This window comes from Equus quagga, chromosome 18, assembly GCF_021613505.1.
Source record: "Equus quagga isolate Etosha38 chromosome 18, UCLA_HA_Equagga_1.0, whole genome shotgun sequence".
NCBI classification, from domain to species: Eukaryota; Metazoa; Chordata; class Mammalia; order Perissodactyla; family Equidae; genus Equus; species Equus quagga.
In genome coordinates, this window is record NC_060284.1 from 19,894,746 (window position 1) to 19,910,852 (window position 16,107).

The 16,107-nt window shown below is 33.6% G+C and overlaps 1 protein-coding gene across 4 annotated transcripts in view; it reads right to left on the minus strand.

Annotated features, from left to right (window-relative positions):
- Window positions 1-855: 855 nt before the first annotated feature.
- Window positions 856-16,107, minus strand: part of TTLL7 (tubulin tyrosine ligase like 7) — a 132,952-nt gene continuing 117,700 nt past the window's right edge. For 3 of the 4 annotated variants that reach the window (XM_046645386.1, XM_046645388.1, XM_046645385.1), the window contains exons 21-22: window positions 6,494-6,556; window positions 856-5,606 (exon numbers count right to left, since the gene is read on the minus strand). In XM_046645386.1, coding sequence (XP_046501342.1) covers window positions 5,486-5,606; window positions 6,494-6,556 — 184 coding nt within the window. In that variant the 3' untranslated portion in view covers window positions 856-5,485. The remainder of the gene's footprint in view (window positions 5,607-6,493; window positions 6,557-16,107) is intronic. The other variant, XM_046645387.1, reaches the window with a different exon arrangement.

Consider the following 16,107-nt stretch of genomic DNA (forward strand, 5'->3'; position numbering starts at 1 on the left):
ACACTTCTACCATTTGGCTGTCAATTCCAAAAAGTAAGGCAAAGATACTTTAAAGTTCCTGCAACATGATAGGATTTTTATCTGAAATGTTTCCTTTCCGGTTTTTTTTTTTTTTTTTTTTTTTGAGGAAGATTAGCCCTAAGCTAATATCCACTGCCAATCCTCCTCTTTTTTGGGGAGGAAGATTGGTCCCGAGCTAACATCTGTGGCTATCTTCCTCTGCTTTATACGTGGGACGCCTGCCACAGCATGGCTTGAGAAGCAGTGAGTTAGGTCTGCGCCCAGGCTCCGAACTGGCAAACCGCAGGCCACTGAAGAAGAGCATGGAAACTAACTGCTACGCCACGAAGCTGACTCGCTTCCTTTCCTTAAAGACAAAATATTCTAGTTTCTTTATATTTAATCATCTTAGGGAACAATACTATGAATGGCAATAAGACTAGAATATGCTTCTTATTCAGGCTTAGCATGATGTTTTAACAACAATAAAATTATAAATTCCTGAAAAGAATGAACTTCATAGCTGAGATGCTGACATCATTCTATTCAGATTAGTAATACTGTTGTTATAATCAATGATGCTATAAAGACATAAAAGTGTCATTTCTAAATTTAAGAACAGTCTGCCTTCCAGCTAACTAAGAGAGAAATTGACACCAATTTTGTTTACTCGACCTGACGTAAATAGCAGGTAAAGTGAGCCTCACAGTGCTATTGCTGTCTGTACAACAGACAAAAATTACTGTGAAAATATATTTCATCACCCTGAAAGTTTAATTGAGAGCTAATCTCTTCTACTACTAAAAACCGTGTGTGTGTGTGTGCGTAAACCAGAAATAACCATTTGATGCCATATTGTAGCTTTCTTATGTTAAACATTTTTTATTATAGTCATATCTGAGTAATTGAAATAAATTCACCATACAGATACCACAAGCCGAAGCATGACAATGCAGTACTAATCGCACATTGTGTCGACATTTCAAGCATATTTTCTGTAACAGCATTTGCATTCATACACAGGGAGTGAAGCACAGGGGGATAATTTGAGTCATGATTTATGGTAGCAAATGTATTGCTTTCAAGCTAATCTTCAAACCCATAATCTTCAGCAAATCTATTAATATTCAACGTTGTAACATGTATAGTAGTTATTGTATGAACCGACCAGCTCAGTACCCCGAACTGTCGTTGTTAGCCTTTGAAAGAGAAATATCAGCATTATCTGATTACTTTTGTAAGGTAAGTCTTCTTACTAATTTAGAAAATATTAGTCTATTGAATGAGAATTTTACCAATAGTTTTCAAGTTAATAGGTGGGAATAAAATAAAAGCTTTCCAGAGCTCTTCTTAGATAATACAGCCCAGTTAATGCAGAATGTGTTACCTGAACAGTTTTCCTTTAATGTACCAGATACCCATTTACGAAAAGGCAAAAAAACACCAAAAATGGGCAGCAATCTCAAAGTGTGCAGTAAGTTTTAATACACCAATTTTGGGGTGCAAGACTGTTATTTGTAGCCATGAACTTGGTTCATACGGATACAGATAATTAATGCTTTTTAGGCACAGTGACTTCAACCTGGTTCTTAAAAATCTCAGCAGACAAACTGAACCTGATCCAATAACACATTTTATCTAAGTTGTATTACTGCTGAGGCAAAAATACACCATTATAAAATGCAAGGAAAACCAAGGTTTAAAAGGAAGAATTTCTCTTTTCTTGACTTTGTCCATGCAAAGGTCAAAACTTCAAAGGGAACTTTAAAACAAGGGGGACATGAAAAGAAAGAAAAAGCAGTGTAAGATATAAAATTTTAATCATGAATATATTTCCAAATTTTTAATTTATTCATAAGTAACATTAGCCCAAAATATTTAGACAACTAATTCAGTCCTTGAAATTTTAATTTCTCAATTTAAAGAGAAAAGCAAATTTTAAAAAATCATCAGGTCACAGAACACAACTAATTGTAGTTACACTTTTTATTGTTCAACTCTTAGAACCAAGTAAACTAAGACTTAAAATGTAAATTAGCATTACAGAACAAAAAAGAAAGGTATTTCGTGTCACTCTTTTCGAGGTATTTGCTACTATTTTTAAAGAATATACATTTAAAAATGAATCAGTGCTTTATAGGAAACTAGAAATAACAGAGTTTATACAACTACCAATTTTTGGTACTTTAGAAAAGGTCAAGTAATGTGTCTGTTTAAGGAGAATTTTTAAGCGGAATGGCTTTGACATGCTAATTTAGATTAATTTATACTAAATATGTGAAATTTCAAGTTAAATAACAAAATTCTTAATTATATCTTCCTAAATTAAAAAGAGGTTGAGAATGAAATCCTTTTCTTGATGTCTAGAAGCCACTGTCATACAGCTGTGTGTAAGTATTAGATGAAAAGGTCAGGGATTTCTGCTTGTTTCAATTTGGTTCCTTTTAGTTTTAGGGAGAAGGACTTAGAAAAGTTTTGTGGATTTAGACCTAATTTAAACATATGAAAAAATTCGTATAGATCTTTACATCTGGCAAAGGTTACCATTGTTGTTTCCATATCTGATCCTGTTATAATTTCATTTTTATACATGCAAGGTAAAAGAAATGCTAGTAAAATAAAATTTACTAGTAAAAATAATCATAGTATGAATCACAATAGTTCCTTCAACAGATTACATAAAGCAAATGGTACTGAATTACAATGCTGGATTATTAAAGCGAAAACTAATCTGCAATCTCATGCTATGTTCATAGACGATGATTTAAAACAAAAAGGTTGCTTTTCACACAATTCTGGAAAGCATTCCATAATGAGCATAATTGATAATGAGATTTCCATAACGATAAGGGATTTTTTTTAAATAACAGAATGAAAATATGCTTTCATCATAAGTAAACCAAATTCCCTATTAAAAACTCCTAGTAAAATGGAATAGCTTCTGGAGTTTTCTCAGAGAAAGTTATTTTCTCTCCTAGAAGAGAGAGTCAGACCCGTACGTACTATCACTTATACTGATATGTTTAACTATGAATAAAAAATTTATAATAAAAACTAAGGAATATTTTATACATCTAAAACATTTCTATGGCCTCTAGAGACTTCCATGGTTTATTACTGCATCTTCTCTTCTTCGTTTCTCGTTAGGGAAACAGCACTGCAGCAACCACAGTCCACAGCATAGCAGGTAGTATATATACATAATCAGCACATAGCTTTCATTCACAACTTCATCATATCAGACTAGATCAGTATGAATAGGCAAATGTGGGCAATGGAACTCTAGTGCTCAAAAAAAGCCAGACTTAAGTAGCTAGAGAAATGAAATCTGTTCATCAATTAGTTGGGTAGTTTCATATATTTAAACTTACTCTTGATTTTTTAAATTTGTGTGTGTGTGTGTGTGTGTGTTTTGTGGAGGAGACATGTTGGACATTCTTCTTTTTTGTTTTAAATAAAAATTTCACTCTTGTGCAACTAAGGAAAGAATTTCCAAAGCACCCACTTTAGCAAATTACGTAACCATTTTGATTTAAGTGAATCCAAGTAAGTGGTCAACAAACTGGGTTGATATCACATCCCAAACACTTGAAATTCTCATTCATGTACAAATCGTGAATTTAAAAGAACTATGACTAAAAAATACTTCCATGAAAAGACCTACTTGCTGATCATTCTTATAATTTTGTAATATCCAAATTTCTTCATTATTTATCCTAAGAAATCTATGACATATTTAAGAATTCACAAAATGGAGTCATAAAGACAAAGAGCTACACAGTAACACCTTTGCCCTGACATCCTTATTCTTTTTCCACAAAAACAATAAGAAAGTCTCCTTTGAGTTGCATGTGGCAAGGAAAAGCATCTACTACAATATGGATGCTAGGAAGTCATAAAGAATCAAGGAGCTAGCAGTAATTTAGGGAAGAACCTACTTCAGCCTAACTCAGGCTCAGAATCCAGCTTTCAAAGCAAAGCACATCTAACTTATAACTTTGGGTTGCCAATTATCTAGCTTGTGAATTAAGCCAGGCCAGTTTGCCTCTCAGTTTTCCTACTTTGGGCTATCTTGATCTACTGGAAATAGCTTCTAGGATAGTAAAAGGAGGTAAAAGATTCATGAATTTTGCAAATAATCAGCATCTGTGAGAAAATAAAACTATTGGGAGAAGTTTAAATAAACTTCTAAAAGGTGGATATTGCAATTTCTAAGGATTTCCATGGCGCTGTTTATATTTTTATGGAAAACTGAAAGCTCACTTGCGGTTTCTGAAACTGTAAGCAAGACAAGGAAGTAAACTGCTATGAAACTAGGTATAATAACTTTGGACAAGAAGAAAACTTCATACTATATTTTGATTTTAAAAAATTCTCAAGGGAACATCCACAACTCATAACATCTAGCAATCAAGGGAACATCCATGACTAATAATATCTAGTAATCAGGATCTTCCATGTGCAATAATTTAGATTATTTTCTATGGTGCAATGTGAAACTCTGTATTAGACTTTGCAAAGTCAGTTGCTCTCAACATTGAGAGACCTATAATGTAAGTGTGACACATTATCCTGTAGCAACGAAATGAGTTTGAAGTGTCAGCTCTTCTACTTCTGAAGAACAGAATAAATTGTATTTTGACCATATGTACCCATCAGAGATATACTTCCCAAATAAAAGTGAGTGGTATGAGATAGAAAAATCATATGGAAAGATTTTGTCATTATCATCATTTTCTTTTCTTTTGACTCCCAATGAAAAGTAAAAATAAAAGCTAGTTTATGTTTTGTTCATTTTTAACTCACTGGATTGTCTTCTATTTTAGATCATAATGTGATCTTACTAGATCCTTCTTGAAAATGTACATTATCACAAGTAGCTAAATTTCCACATAGAAGAATAGAAATGTTGGAGACTCAAGTTGGAGTTTTTATAGCACTTTACAACGTGCTATAGTAATGATAAACCCATTTTATACTTAATCCTATCAAGCAACACCAGGCTTCTAATTTTTTTTGTAATTTAAATGGCTACTAGATATAAGAGAAGGAATAAGGTAACTTACTATTAATGCTTTTTCAAGTCAAAAGACGTGTCATCTAAAAAATTATTTAATACTGTAATGGGATCTTCAAGATCAATTCTGTTTATATACTCTGCAGCAAAAATAACATTTCTAGTAGGAAGGTATTAATTATAAACCTAGCAAATTCTAGACATTCACATATTTGTGTAAACAATTTTAACATGGTTTATTACATTTCCAGAAAGGTTAAATCTTATATCCAGTTTTCTGCTATTTCTTCTTTCATATATTATAATAAATATATATGTTATTTGAGTGCATGTGTGTACATTTTTTCACACATATATATGTCATATATACATAAAACAGCACTTAATGGTCACTTTCTTTGCATGTTTAAATTGGGGGAAGAAATGAATTGCTGTTATGCATAACCCATGGCGATCTTCCTTTCCGTTTCACAAATGGCCATATCGGGACGTAAACAAAACGTTGGAGCGAGTCATTCCAGGTGAACTGTATTTCAAGCTGTAGGTTGGTGTTCTCATGATGAATTGTGTACTTCCTGGTAGTAAATACCTAAAAATGATAGTTGAACAATTAGACTTACAAACAAATCAGTATTAACATCTCTCACTAAAGTGTTAGGTGGTTAGTAATTTATATATCTTACATGAGAAACGACACCATAACAACACTGCAATTCACATGAAAAGATTTCCTCTCCAGATTGAGGGGGTCAGGCAGAGGGAGGGTCACAAAGCCTCACCCAAAGAGTTGAATACAGATGCAACATATGATCTTAGTATCCCAAGACATCCCATAAAGAGCCATCGCACTCACCGCTAGGAAACTGTTTGCATGACTCATGTTAACTTGGAATTCCTCATTAATCGCTGTCAAAAATGTGTGAAGCCAGTCAAATATTTCTTAAGAACATATGCTATGAGAATCTGACTAGTCACATTAAAATAATTGTTTGTTTCAAGGATGTTGGAACCATTGATTCTAATTTAATATTTCACTGATATATTATGACTATAGATAATCTAAAAGAAAAAGTTAAAGATTAACATTCGTAACTAGATTATAAGTTTTATATTCTTAGACCACATGGTGCTTATGATTAGAGAACACCAAAAACAATCATGATTACAGGTCGCATGCAACCCCTGCAGCCAAATGTATTTCAGAATACAAGAATTTTCTGTATTTTAGGACAATACGATGTAAATACAATATATAACATAACATCTCCATCAGGGCCTTGGAGCAGCATCCTGTAAACAAACCATTAATATTCCTGTAGTGAAAGGTATGCATATTCACAATAAATTGGATAAAGACTATAAATAACTTCATGTCAATTCAGATCAGATGTACCAATAGATGGGTTACTTTTTTTCTTTCTTTAGTTTTAGTTTTCAGAGCTGTAGGAACCAGGAATTACAAATAAGAGTGTGCACCTGTATAATCTGTTTTCCTCTGGAAAACCTTTGGTTAGCATTAGGCCAGTCCAATCTATATGTCTAGAAAGAAATGATCAAGGAAATCCTCATGAGCAAATGCAAATAAACATCACTATTAAAAAATGTAAGTCCTGGTAATGATGAGAAGGACATTAAATAAAGTAAGGACAAAGATATCTATAAGACATTTCCAAGAGCAGGAGTAGTAATAGAAGGAGATTTATAATTAGCAGTTGTCTTGAAAAAATAAACAGAGGTATACCATCAAATCATTTATTTTCTTCACTTGACTTTAGAAGCTTGCAGCAACAGTATCACACGTCCCTAGATATACAAAGAAATTGAGGGCCAAGGGTACCATTAGCAACCAATTCTATATTAAGTCATATTGATAACTACTAATCTCTATGTCAATGAAAAATTAAATTTATAGTTGTGTTATATGAATTTTGTATAAGAATATGAATTCATTATGATCAAACTGCATAAAGCATTTTAAAATGGCAGAATTCTCCATAATATTCATAAACATCATTTCATCATGAATTATCTAATAATATCCTCTAAATCTATTACCTAATATCACAAACTATAAATAATTGCTCAAATCATTAAGTTAATAGAGCAGTAAAATAATACACAACAAACCAAATTGAATCAAAATTGCACAATGGGTGATGAATAATGAAACAACTGATTTCTCACGTCACAGATTATATAAATTATTTTCGTAATATCACTCGGGTAATTTATACGGATTAATTATTACGTCAAGAGCTAGTGGAGTCATGATTAATCTGATATCTTCCCCCACGAAAAGGCTACCCTTCCTATGTAGGGCAAAGGTGCAAAAGAAAATAAGACGTTTGATCAAAGCCCACTATTTTGTATTAGTTGAGAGTTATTCTATCTTCTGTTGAGAATGTATCCTGTTTACACTGATAATTATCACAGTAAACAGTGACTTCTGCCAACTTTCTTTCAAAGAATTTCCAAGCAATGATTACTATTGACATTATAATAACATTCACATATCTTTTTGAGTTTAAGATCTCCATTTCACAGATGAAAAGATAAAAGCACAAAGTCCAGGGTTACAGCTAACTTACACTATTTTATTTAACACTATTTTACGCTTAAGTAGTGTTTTCTCTGTGTCCTGTACTATTCTAATTGCTTTATAAATATTAATTCATTTAGTTCTCATAACAATTCTATACAGTAGATATTATTGTAGGCTCCATTTTATAGATGAATACACTGAAGCATACAGGGGTCAAATGCCTTGCCCACAGTCACAGAGCTAGTAAGTGGCAGAGCCAGGATGCAAAGCCATGTGGTCTAGCTCCAGAATCAGTGCTCCCAGCAACTATACTGTATTTCCATTTCCGTGCATGAATCTCAATTTAAAACTAATGGATACAATGATTATACTCACTTTTTTCAGAAATATGAAGTATAAAATAACTTAGAAAGTAGAAAAATATTATACATCCACAAATCTAAACTTTTTTTTAAATCTAAACTTTTTAATACAAGCAGAAAAAGCTAAAATGAAATTTTTTTAAAGAAAAAGATTCAGTATGAACTAAAAAAAGCCTACGAAATCACATTGGAAAAAACACTTTGCTTCCCTAAAGCCAGTGCTGTGGGGTATTTTAAAGCATTACAGGGAAACACAATGGATTATTTGCCTTAATATCGTCATTAATGTCTCTTGGGAGATCCCACACTAGCTGAACATCAAAGATTATTTTTGAAATGTTCTTTGCAATGAAGTTATATAATACAATTTGATTTTTTTTTTGGCAGGAAGAATATCTCTAGGAAGTGGATTTATAAACTATCTAAAGAGTTTATGTTAAAGCACCAAAAAATGTGAAAAGTTTACAGCTTTATTCTAGATTGCTTTTGACATACAAAAATACCTAACTCATAGCTAATTTGTACAGAAGAGAAAATACTTCAGACTACCCTATTCACTTCAGACACGAACCCTCACTGCTTGTCTCTGAGACTAGGTGAGCGCATCTCCACAGATCCATCATATAGACATAAAACATGCATTTGTCTAATTCCTATGTCTGTCTGTCATGTACCAACCTACTGCTGACTGTGGAGGATCTCTAGAACATGAAGCATTTCAAGACTGGTAGGGAATTAGCCATGAAAACTTAAGCTTACACTCACCTCCTGAGATCTTCCTGGAGGAAGACCCGAACCCCTAATCCCCCCAGAACAAACTCAGCTTCCTGGTTTGGGGAACACAAGGTAAATAAAAGGTCATCACAATATTTGTCCTGTGTTTTTAAAACTTTTTTCTAATTGTGGTAAAATATATATAACATGAAACTTACCAGTTTTACCACTTTTAAGTATGCAATTCAGTGCACTAAGTATATTTACAATGATTGTGTAACCATCACCACTAGGTAGTTCCAGAACTTTGTCATCATCCCACACTGAAACTCTGCACCCATTAAACACTAAATCCCCATTTCCTCCTCCTCCCAGTCCCTGGTAAGCTCTATTCTACTTTCTGTCTCTATGAATTTGTCTATTCTAGATAGCTCATATAGGTTGAATCATACTATATTTGTCCTTTTGTATCCGGCTTATTTAACTTAACATGCTTTCGAGGTTCATCTATGTTGTAGCATGTATCAGAATTTCATTCCTTTTTATATAGGCTGAATGATATTCCATTGCATGTATATACCACTTTTGTATATCCATTCGTCTGTTCATGGACACTTGGGTTGTTTCTACCTTTTGACTACTGTGAACAATGTTGCTATGAACATTGGTGTACAACTATCTGTTTAAATCCTTATTGTCAATTCTTTGGTATACACCTAGCAGTGGAATTGCTAGGTCATATGGTAACTCTATATTTAACTTTTTGAGGAATTGTCAACATGTTTTTCATTTTACATTCTGAATCAGCTTCTATGAGGGTTACGACATCTCAATATCTTCACCAACACTTACTATTCTACATTTTTTTTTCTTCCTGCTTTATCTCCCCAAACGCCCCCTGTACACAGTTGTATATCTTAGTTGCATCTCCTTCCAGTTGTGGGATGTGGGACGCCGCCTCAACGTGGCCCGACGAGCGGTGCTATGTCCGGGCCCAGGATCCGAACGCTGGGGCCGCCGCAGCGGAGCGCACGAACTTAACCCCTCGGCCACGGAGCCGGCCCCATTCACCTTTTTTTGATAGTAGCCCTCCTAGTGGATGTGCATTGTATTATGGTTTTAACTTTGATTTGGGAGGGAAAAAAGCCCTAGTTTTCGGGAAAAAGTCCCACCTCTGCCACATGCTAGCAGTGTGATTTGGATAAGCCATTTAACTTCTTTGGGGCTCAGTTTTCTGATCAATGAAAAGAGTCCAATAGTTTCTACTGTGTCTGGCTCACAGAGTATGGAGCTAATGAAATAGTGTACATGGGTGAAATGTTATTATTTATGTGTTATGAACATCAGCTGCACTAGCAAGACCATCCCTGTTCTGAGATAGTTGTATCAAGCTTAGCCTAAGGTCATAGTGGTACCATGTTTTTAACTCGATTTTTAAAACTTTTTAATTGTGAAGTATAGCACACATTGAAAAAGTACATAAAACATAAATGTCTAGTTCAATGAATAGTATAAAGTGATTACTTGTATAACCTCTACGAGATTAAATATCTGAACATTCCTAGCACCCCAGAGCTCTGTATTACAGCACTCTCCCTCCCCATAATGTTCCCCACTTTTATGGTATCCAGACTTTTATGGTAATTACTTCCATTTTTACCATCCAAGTATATATTCCATAAACACCATAATTTAGTTTTGCCTGTTTTCTTTTTTTTGAGGAAGATTAGCCCTGAGCTAACACCTGCTGCCAATCCTCCTCTTTTTGCTGAGGAAGACTGGCCCTGAGCTAACATCCATGCCCATCTTCCTCTACTTTATATGTGGGACACCTACCACAGCATGGCTTGCGAAGCGGTGCCATGTCCGCACCCGGGATCTGAAGCCGCCGAAGCGGAACGTGCAAACTTAACCACTGCACCACTGGGCCAGCTCCTAGTTTTGCCTGTTTTTCATTTTAAAATAAGTGGAATGTAGTATGTGTTTCTTTGGGTCTGGCTTCTTTTATTCAACTTTATGTTTGAGATTCTTCCATGTTGCTATGTATACATGCACTTTGTTTATTTTAAATGCCGTATAATATTCCATTTTGTGAATATTACCCAAAAGAGTATCTATTCTTCCATGAAGATATTTAGGTTCTTTCCAAATTTCAGCTATTATAAGTAAATGCTACTATACCATTCTTGGTCTTGGTGCACATGTGCACACATTTCTGTTGAAAATTACTGGGAATAGAATAGCTATGAAAAGAGCAGACTTTAGTACATAATGCTACACTGTTTTAAAAAGGTACCAATTTTCACCATCACCAGCAGTGTAAGAGAGTTCCCATTACCCTACATTTTCATCAACCCTTGGTAGGCAGTGTTTTTGTGGTTTTGCATTTCCCTGATTATTAGAGTAAATACTTTTTCAAATGTTTATTGGTCCTTTTCTAAAACTCTTTTGTGAAGGGCTTCTTCAAGTATATTCCCCATTTTTCATAGAGTGTTCTATTTTTTTCTTAGAAATTTGTAGGAATTCTTATCTAATCTGTAGAGGAATCTTTTACAGGTTATACAGGTTGCAAATACCTTCTTCCATTCTGTGGCTTGCTTTTTCACACTCTTAAAAAGGTCTTCTGATAAGCATATGTTCTAAACATAGTAAAATTTGTCTTCTCATTCATGATCTGCATTTTTGGTCCTATTTTTTTAATAATCTTTTATACGTCAAGGTCATGAAAATATTCTCCAATATTATCTTCCAAAATCCTTAGTTTTGCCTTTCATATCTGTATTCTCAATTCATTGGAAATGATTTTTGTACATGATATGGGGAAAGTCAAGTTTCTGTTTTTTCTTATTTGGAAACCCAATTGTTCCAGCACCATTTATTTAAACAGACTTCCTTTTCCCATTTGTCATAAATCAAGTATACCCCCTTTGTCATAAATCAAGTCCCAAATATGCCCAGGTCTATTTATGGCCTTTCTGAATGGTTCCATTGGTCTATTTGTCCATCCTTTTGGCAATATTACACTGGCTTAAATTACATTAGCTTTATTATAAGTCTTAGTACAGTGTAGTTAATAAATCCCATTATATTATTGTTTAATTTCAAGAGTGTCTTATCTATCCTTGGCCCTTTGCTTTTCTGTATAAATGTCAAAACAAGCTTTGGTCAAATACTATGACTCTCCAAAAAAAATTTGTTAGGATTACTATGAATTTATAGACATACAGAACTACCTGAGAAGAATCAACATATTGATAATATTGATTCCAATGATGAATAAGGTATATCTTTCCATTTTTTACATTTTCCTGTATAAAAGTCTTACACATTTTTGTTACCTTTATTCCTAAGTATTAGCTATTCTCTGATGCCATCGAAAAATGACATCATATGTAAAATTTCATATTCTAGCTGTTTGTTGTTGATATAGAAAGAAATACAATTGATTTTCTTATCTCAACTTTGATCTCATCAAAATTATTAAATTTACTTGATTTATCTGTAGAATTATTTAGATTCTATAAATACAATTGTATGCACTAGTAATGAGTTTTAGTTCTTTCTCTCAAATCTAATGTCTTTTCTTTCTTTTGCTTGTCTCATTGAACCATCTAGGACCTCTGGTACAATGCTAAATAGAAGTGGTAATAACAGGCAATCTTGTCTTATTCCTCATTCTCAAAGAGAAAGTCTTCAACATTTCACCATTAGGTATATTTTTTATATGTTTTTTGTAGTTATCCTTTATGAGATTAAGGAATTTCTCTTTTGTTTTTAGTTTGCTAACCTTTTTTTTTTCTTTAACAGGGAAAAATTCACCCTGAGCTAACATCTGTTGCCAATCTTCCTCTTTTTTTCCTCCCCAAAACACCCCCAGTGCATGGTTGTTAGTATATCCTAGTTGTAGGTCCTTCTAGTTCTTCTATGTGAGCCACTGCCACAGCAAGGCAACTGGCAAGAGGGGTTGTGTGGTTCTGCAACCCAGAATCGAACCTGGGCTGCTAAAGAGGTGAGAGTGCCAAACTTTAACTACTAGACCATCAGGGCAGGGCTGGCTCCCAAGCATTTTTTAAAGCATGAATGTATACTGAATTCTATCAAGTGATCTATCTGTATCTTTTGAAATGATCTTTTATTCTATTAAAATTACATTGATCACTTTTTAATGTTATTGCACCCTGAAATTGATACAATAAACAGAAGTGGGTCATGACACATTATCCTATTTAAAGTTTCTAGGTTCATTTTGCTAATATTTTATTTAAGATTTTTGGATCTATGTTCAGGAGTGAGATTGAACTGTCGTTATCCTTTGCCATGATGTCCTGGTCAGGTTTTACTATCAAAGGTATGGTAGCCTCATATAACAAGTTGGAGAATGTCCCCTCCTTTTCTGTTCTCTGGGTGGCTTTAACAGAATTAGATAGTGAAGGTCTGTGAATCTGGAGCTATCTTTATGCGAAAGCTTTTAATTACTGATTCAATTTCTTCAATAGTTAAGACTATTTAGGACTTTCCATATCTTCTTCCATCACTTTCGGTAATATGTGTTTTTCCAGGAATTTGTTAACTTAATCTAAATTACCAAGTTTATCAGCATAAAACTGTTCATATTTTCTTATAAAAATTTCGATGTTTGTAGGATCTGTAGTAATGTCTCTATTTTAGTTCTTGATGTTAACTATTTCTGTCTTTTATATCCTTGATCAGTCTCACCAGTTGTTTATCAATTCTATTAGTGTTTTCAAAAACATACTTTTGGCCATGTTAATCTTTATTCTGTTTGCTATTAATTTATGCTTTCATTTTTATTATTTCCTTTTTTTCTGTGTTCTTTGGGTTTATTTTAATGTCATTTTGTCACTTTTCACTTAGATTCTTTTCACTTTTGCTTAGATCATTTAATTTTTCCCTTTCCTCTTTCCTAATATGTTCATTTAAGTGTATAAATGTCTCTATAATAATGATTTAGCTACATAATTGCAAGTTTTTATTTGTAATATTTTTGCTATCACTCAGTTCCAAAGATTTTTCTTATACCCATTATTGTTTCTTCTTTGCTTCATGAGTTATTTAAAAGTGTATTTTTTATCTTTCCAAAATACAGAGTTTCTGGTTATATTTTGTTACTTTTTTCTAGTTTAATGGCATGCAGTCAGAAAAAAATACTCTATGATTTCAATCTTCTGAAATACGTTGAAATATGTTTTATTATTCCACTATACAGTTGATTTTGGGAAAAGGCCCTGGTGTGCTTGGTGTATTGTATTCTGAGGTTACTGGATTCGCTTCTATATATGACAGTTAAATCTGTTAATTATATTGTTAAAAATATTCCATATCTTTAACTAATTTTTTTTGAGATACATATACTAAAATCCCTCTAAAGTTGTAGATTTATCTATTTTTACTTATAATTCCGTCAACTTTTGCTTTGCAAAACATCTGGAACATTGTTACCTGTAGGAATCTAGGATGTTTACCAAGGCCTCATCTTTGGCAGGCCCCAACTCCTACTTTTTCCCTTAGGCCCATGAGTCTGTCAAAAGCACTACTCAGTACTAACAAGTACTCACTATCAAGTACCTGGTTTACTCTCTAATGTCTTCAAGCAAGTGTTTCAGTATTTTGCTCAGCTTTTCTAGTTGTCATCAGCGCTTTGTTTACCAAACACAGGAATTCGAACTCGGTGGTTTTCAAAAATGTTTTTAGCCATGGAACTCCTTGTTAAATGAGCTTATATGGAAGCTCAGCACATGAAAGATAGAAACACAGAGATGCTGAGGCTCAAAAGTGTTTGGAGATCCCAAACTTTCGCAAGTAAGTCTAGTTATAGTGGAATAATGAGCTGGTGCCAAGAATTCTAGTATCCTGCAGATATAGATAGGTATATAGATATAGACATATAGATACAGATATATAGATATATTTGACCATCTGGGGTTACAGATCAATTCTATTTGCTTAATTATTGAGCCCACTTCTAAGCAATGGCTTTTCATTTCACACGCCTATTGCTATTATTTTTCTGAGACTGCAAGGATGAAGGCTACTCTCTTCCATGTAATAGGTGCCATATACACTTTAAAGTCTCTTAAGAAATAACCTGCAGATTTTTGATCAGGATAAATATGGTCCATAAACCTTCTCTTTTAATTTTACAGATAAATTAGCCAAATATGTATCTCTTCATAAAGTATTTAGGTATACCTCGTACATTAATTATATTAGGAATATTTATATTTATTTATAATGTATATTTCCTTATAAACATAAATTTATATTTACTTACAAATTTGTATTTATATTTTATTAGGTATACTCCATAAATGAAATTTATAAATCTACTACTAAATATCAAATTAAATGACTTCTACATATAAAATAAAATGCTATAGGTTTCTAATCTACAAGAGAAAGAAGATATGGCCACTTTTTCCATGTTTTTAAATTGATGTAACATTGACTTGGGTTTTAATAGCTAGATATTAGGAGGATGTGTTTATTTCTCTTTCCTCCTTGTGTTTCCAAGTAGAAGAACTTCCATCAATGTAAACTTTCTGGCCTCTTACCAGAAGGGAGTTATCTGATTCATAGATTTAAAAGAAGGAATCAGGACTGCTTGGCTCAGCCCCTTTCCGTTTTTGGATCAGCCTATCTGCAGAAAGGATGCATTCTTACTTGCTCTCCTGCCAATGCTAATGGAACTAGACATTATTGGGTAGTGCTAGTGGGAGGTTGGGTTGATTCATCTCTGCCTTTTACTGGATGGGTCCCTTTAATTTTGGGATTCAATACTAAAAATCTCATTTGGCTCATATTTATACCATGTCGCTCAACGTAGCTTTTCTCATATTTAATGCAGCTACATTTTGATGATCAAATGTTTGACTCCTACATTTCTCTCTCAAATGGTTCTGAACCTGGGCAGGAACGAAGGGCGTGTTTACTGACCTTCCTCCCCCCAAATGCTTATAATATATATAACCATACTAGGGTCATACTGAGCATTTATCAAAACTCAAGATTCCAGGGTCAGGAATATCTCTTCTGACTACCAGATGAGGAAGAAAATAAAAAGGTCTGAAGCAACTGTAAAGTATAACTTCTTCCTCCAGACAACCAGGGAGACTCCCTATTTTGCCCACTCACAAAAGTTACAAGATCCCTCAACAGAAAACGGGTTATGAAATCTGAAACTGTAAGAGCGACATGAAAGAGTGTGAAACCATCCTTCCTAGACTGGAATTTAAGGCTTTCCTGATCATACTCCCAAAGCATCACTCCTTAAAGAGAAGCCTCTTCATTTGTATGTTATAATGTCTTCAAGATGCCATCATTCTTTTGAATCATATGGAAATATTAATGAAAGTAATCTAAGTTTTATTTCAATAATTTGTTTCAGTCAAACCATCAAAACTGTAGAATATAGCTTTGGTGTTTACCCATTTTAAATATTAATGGCTAACTTT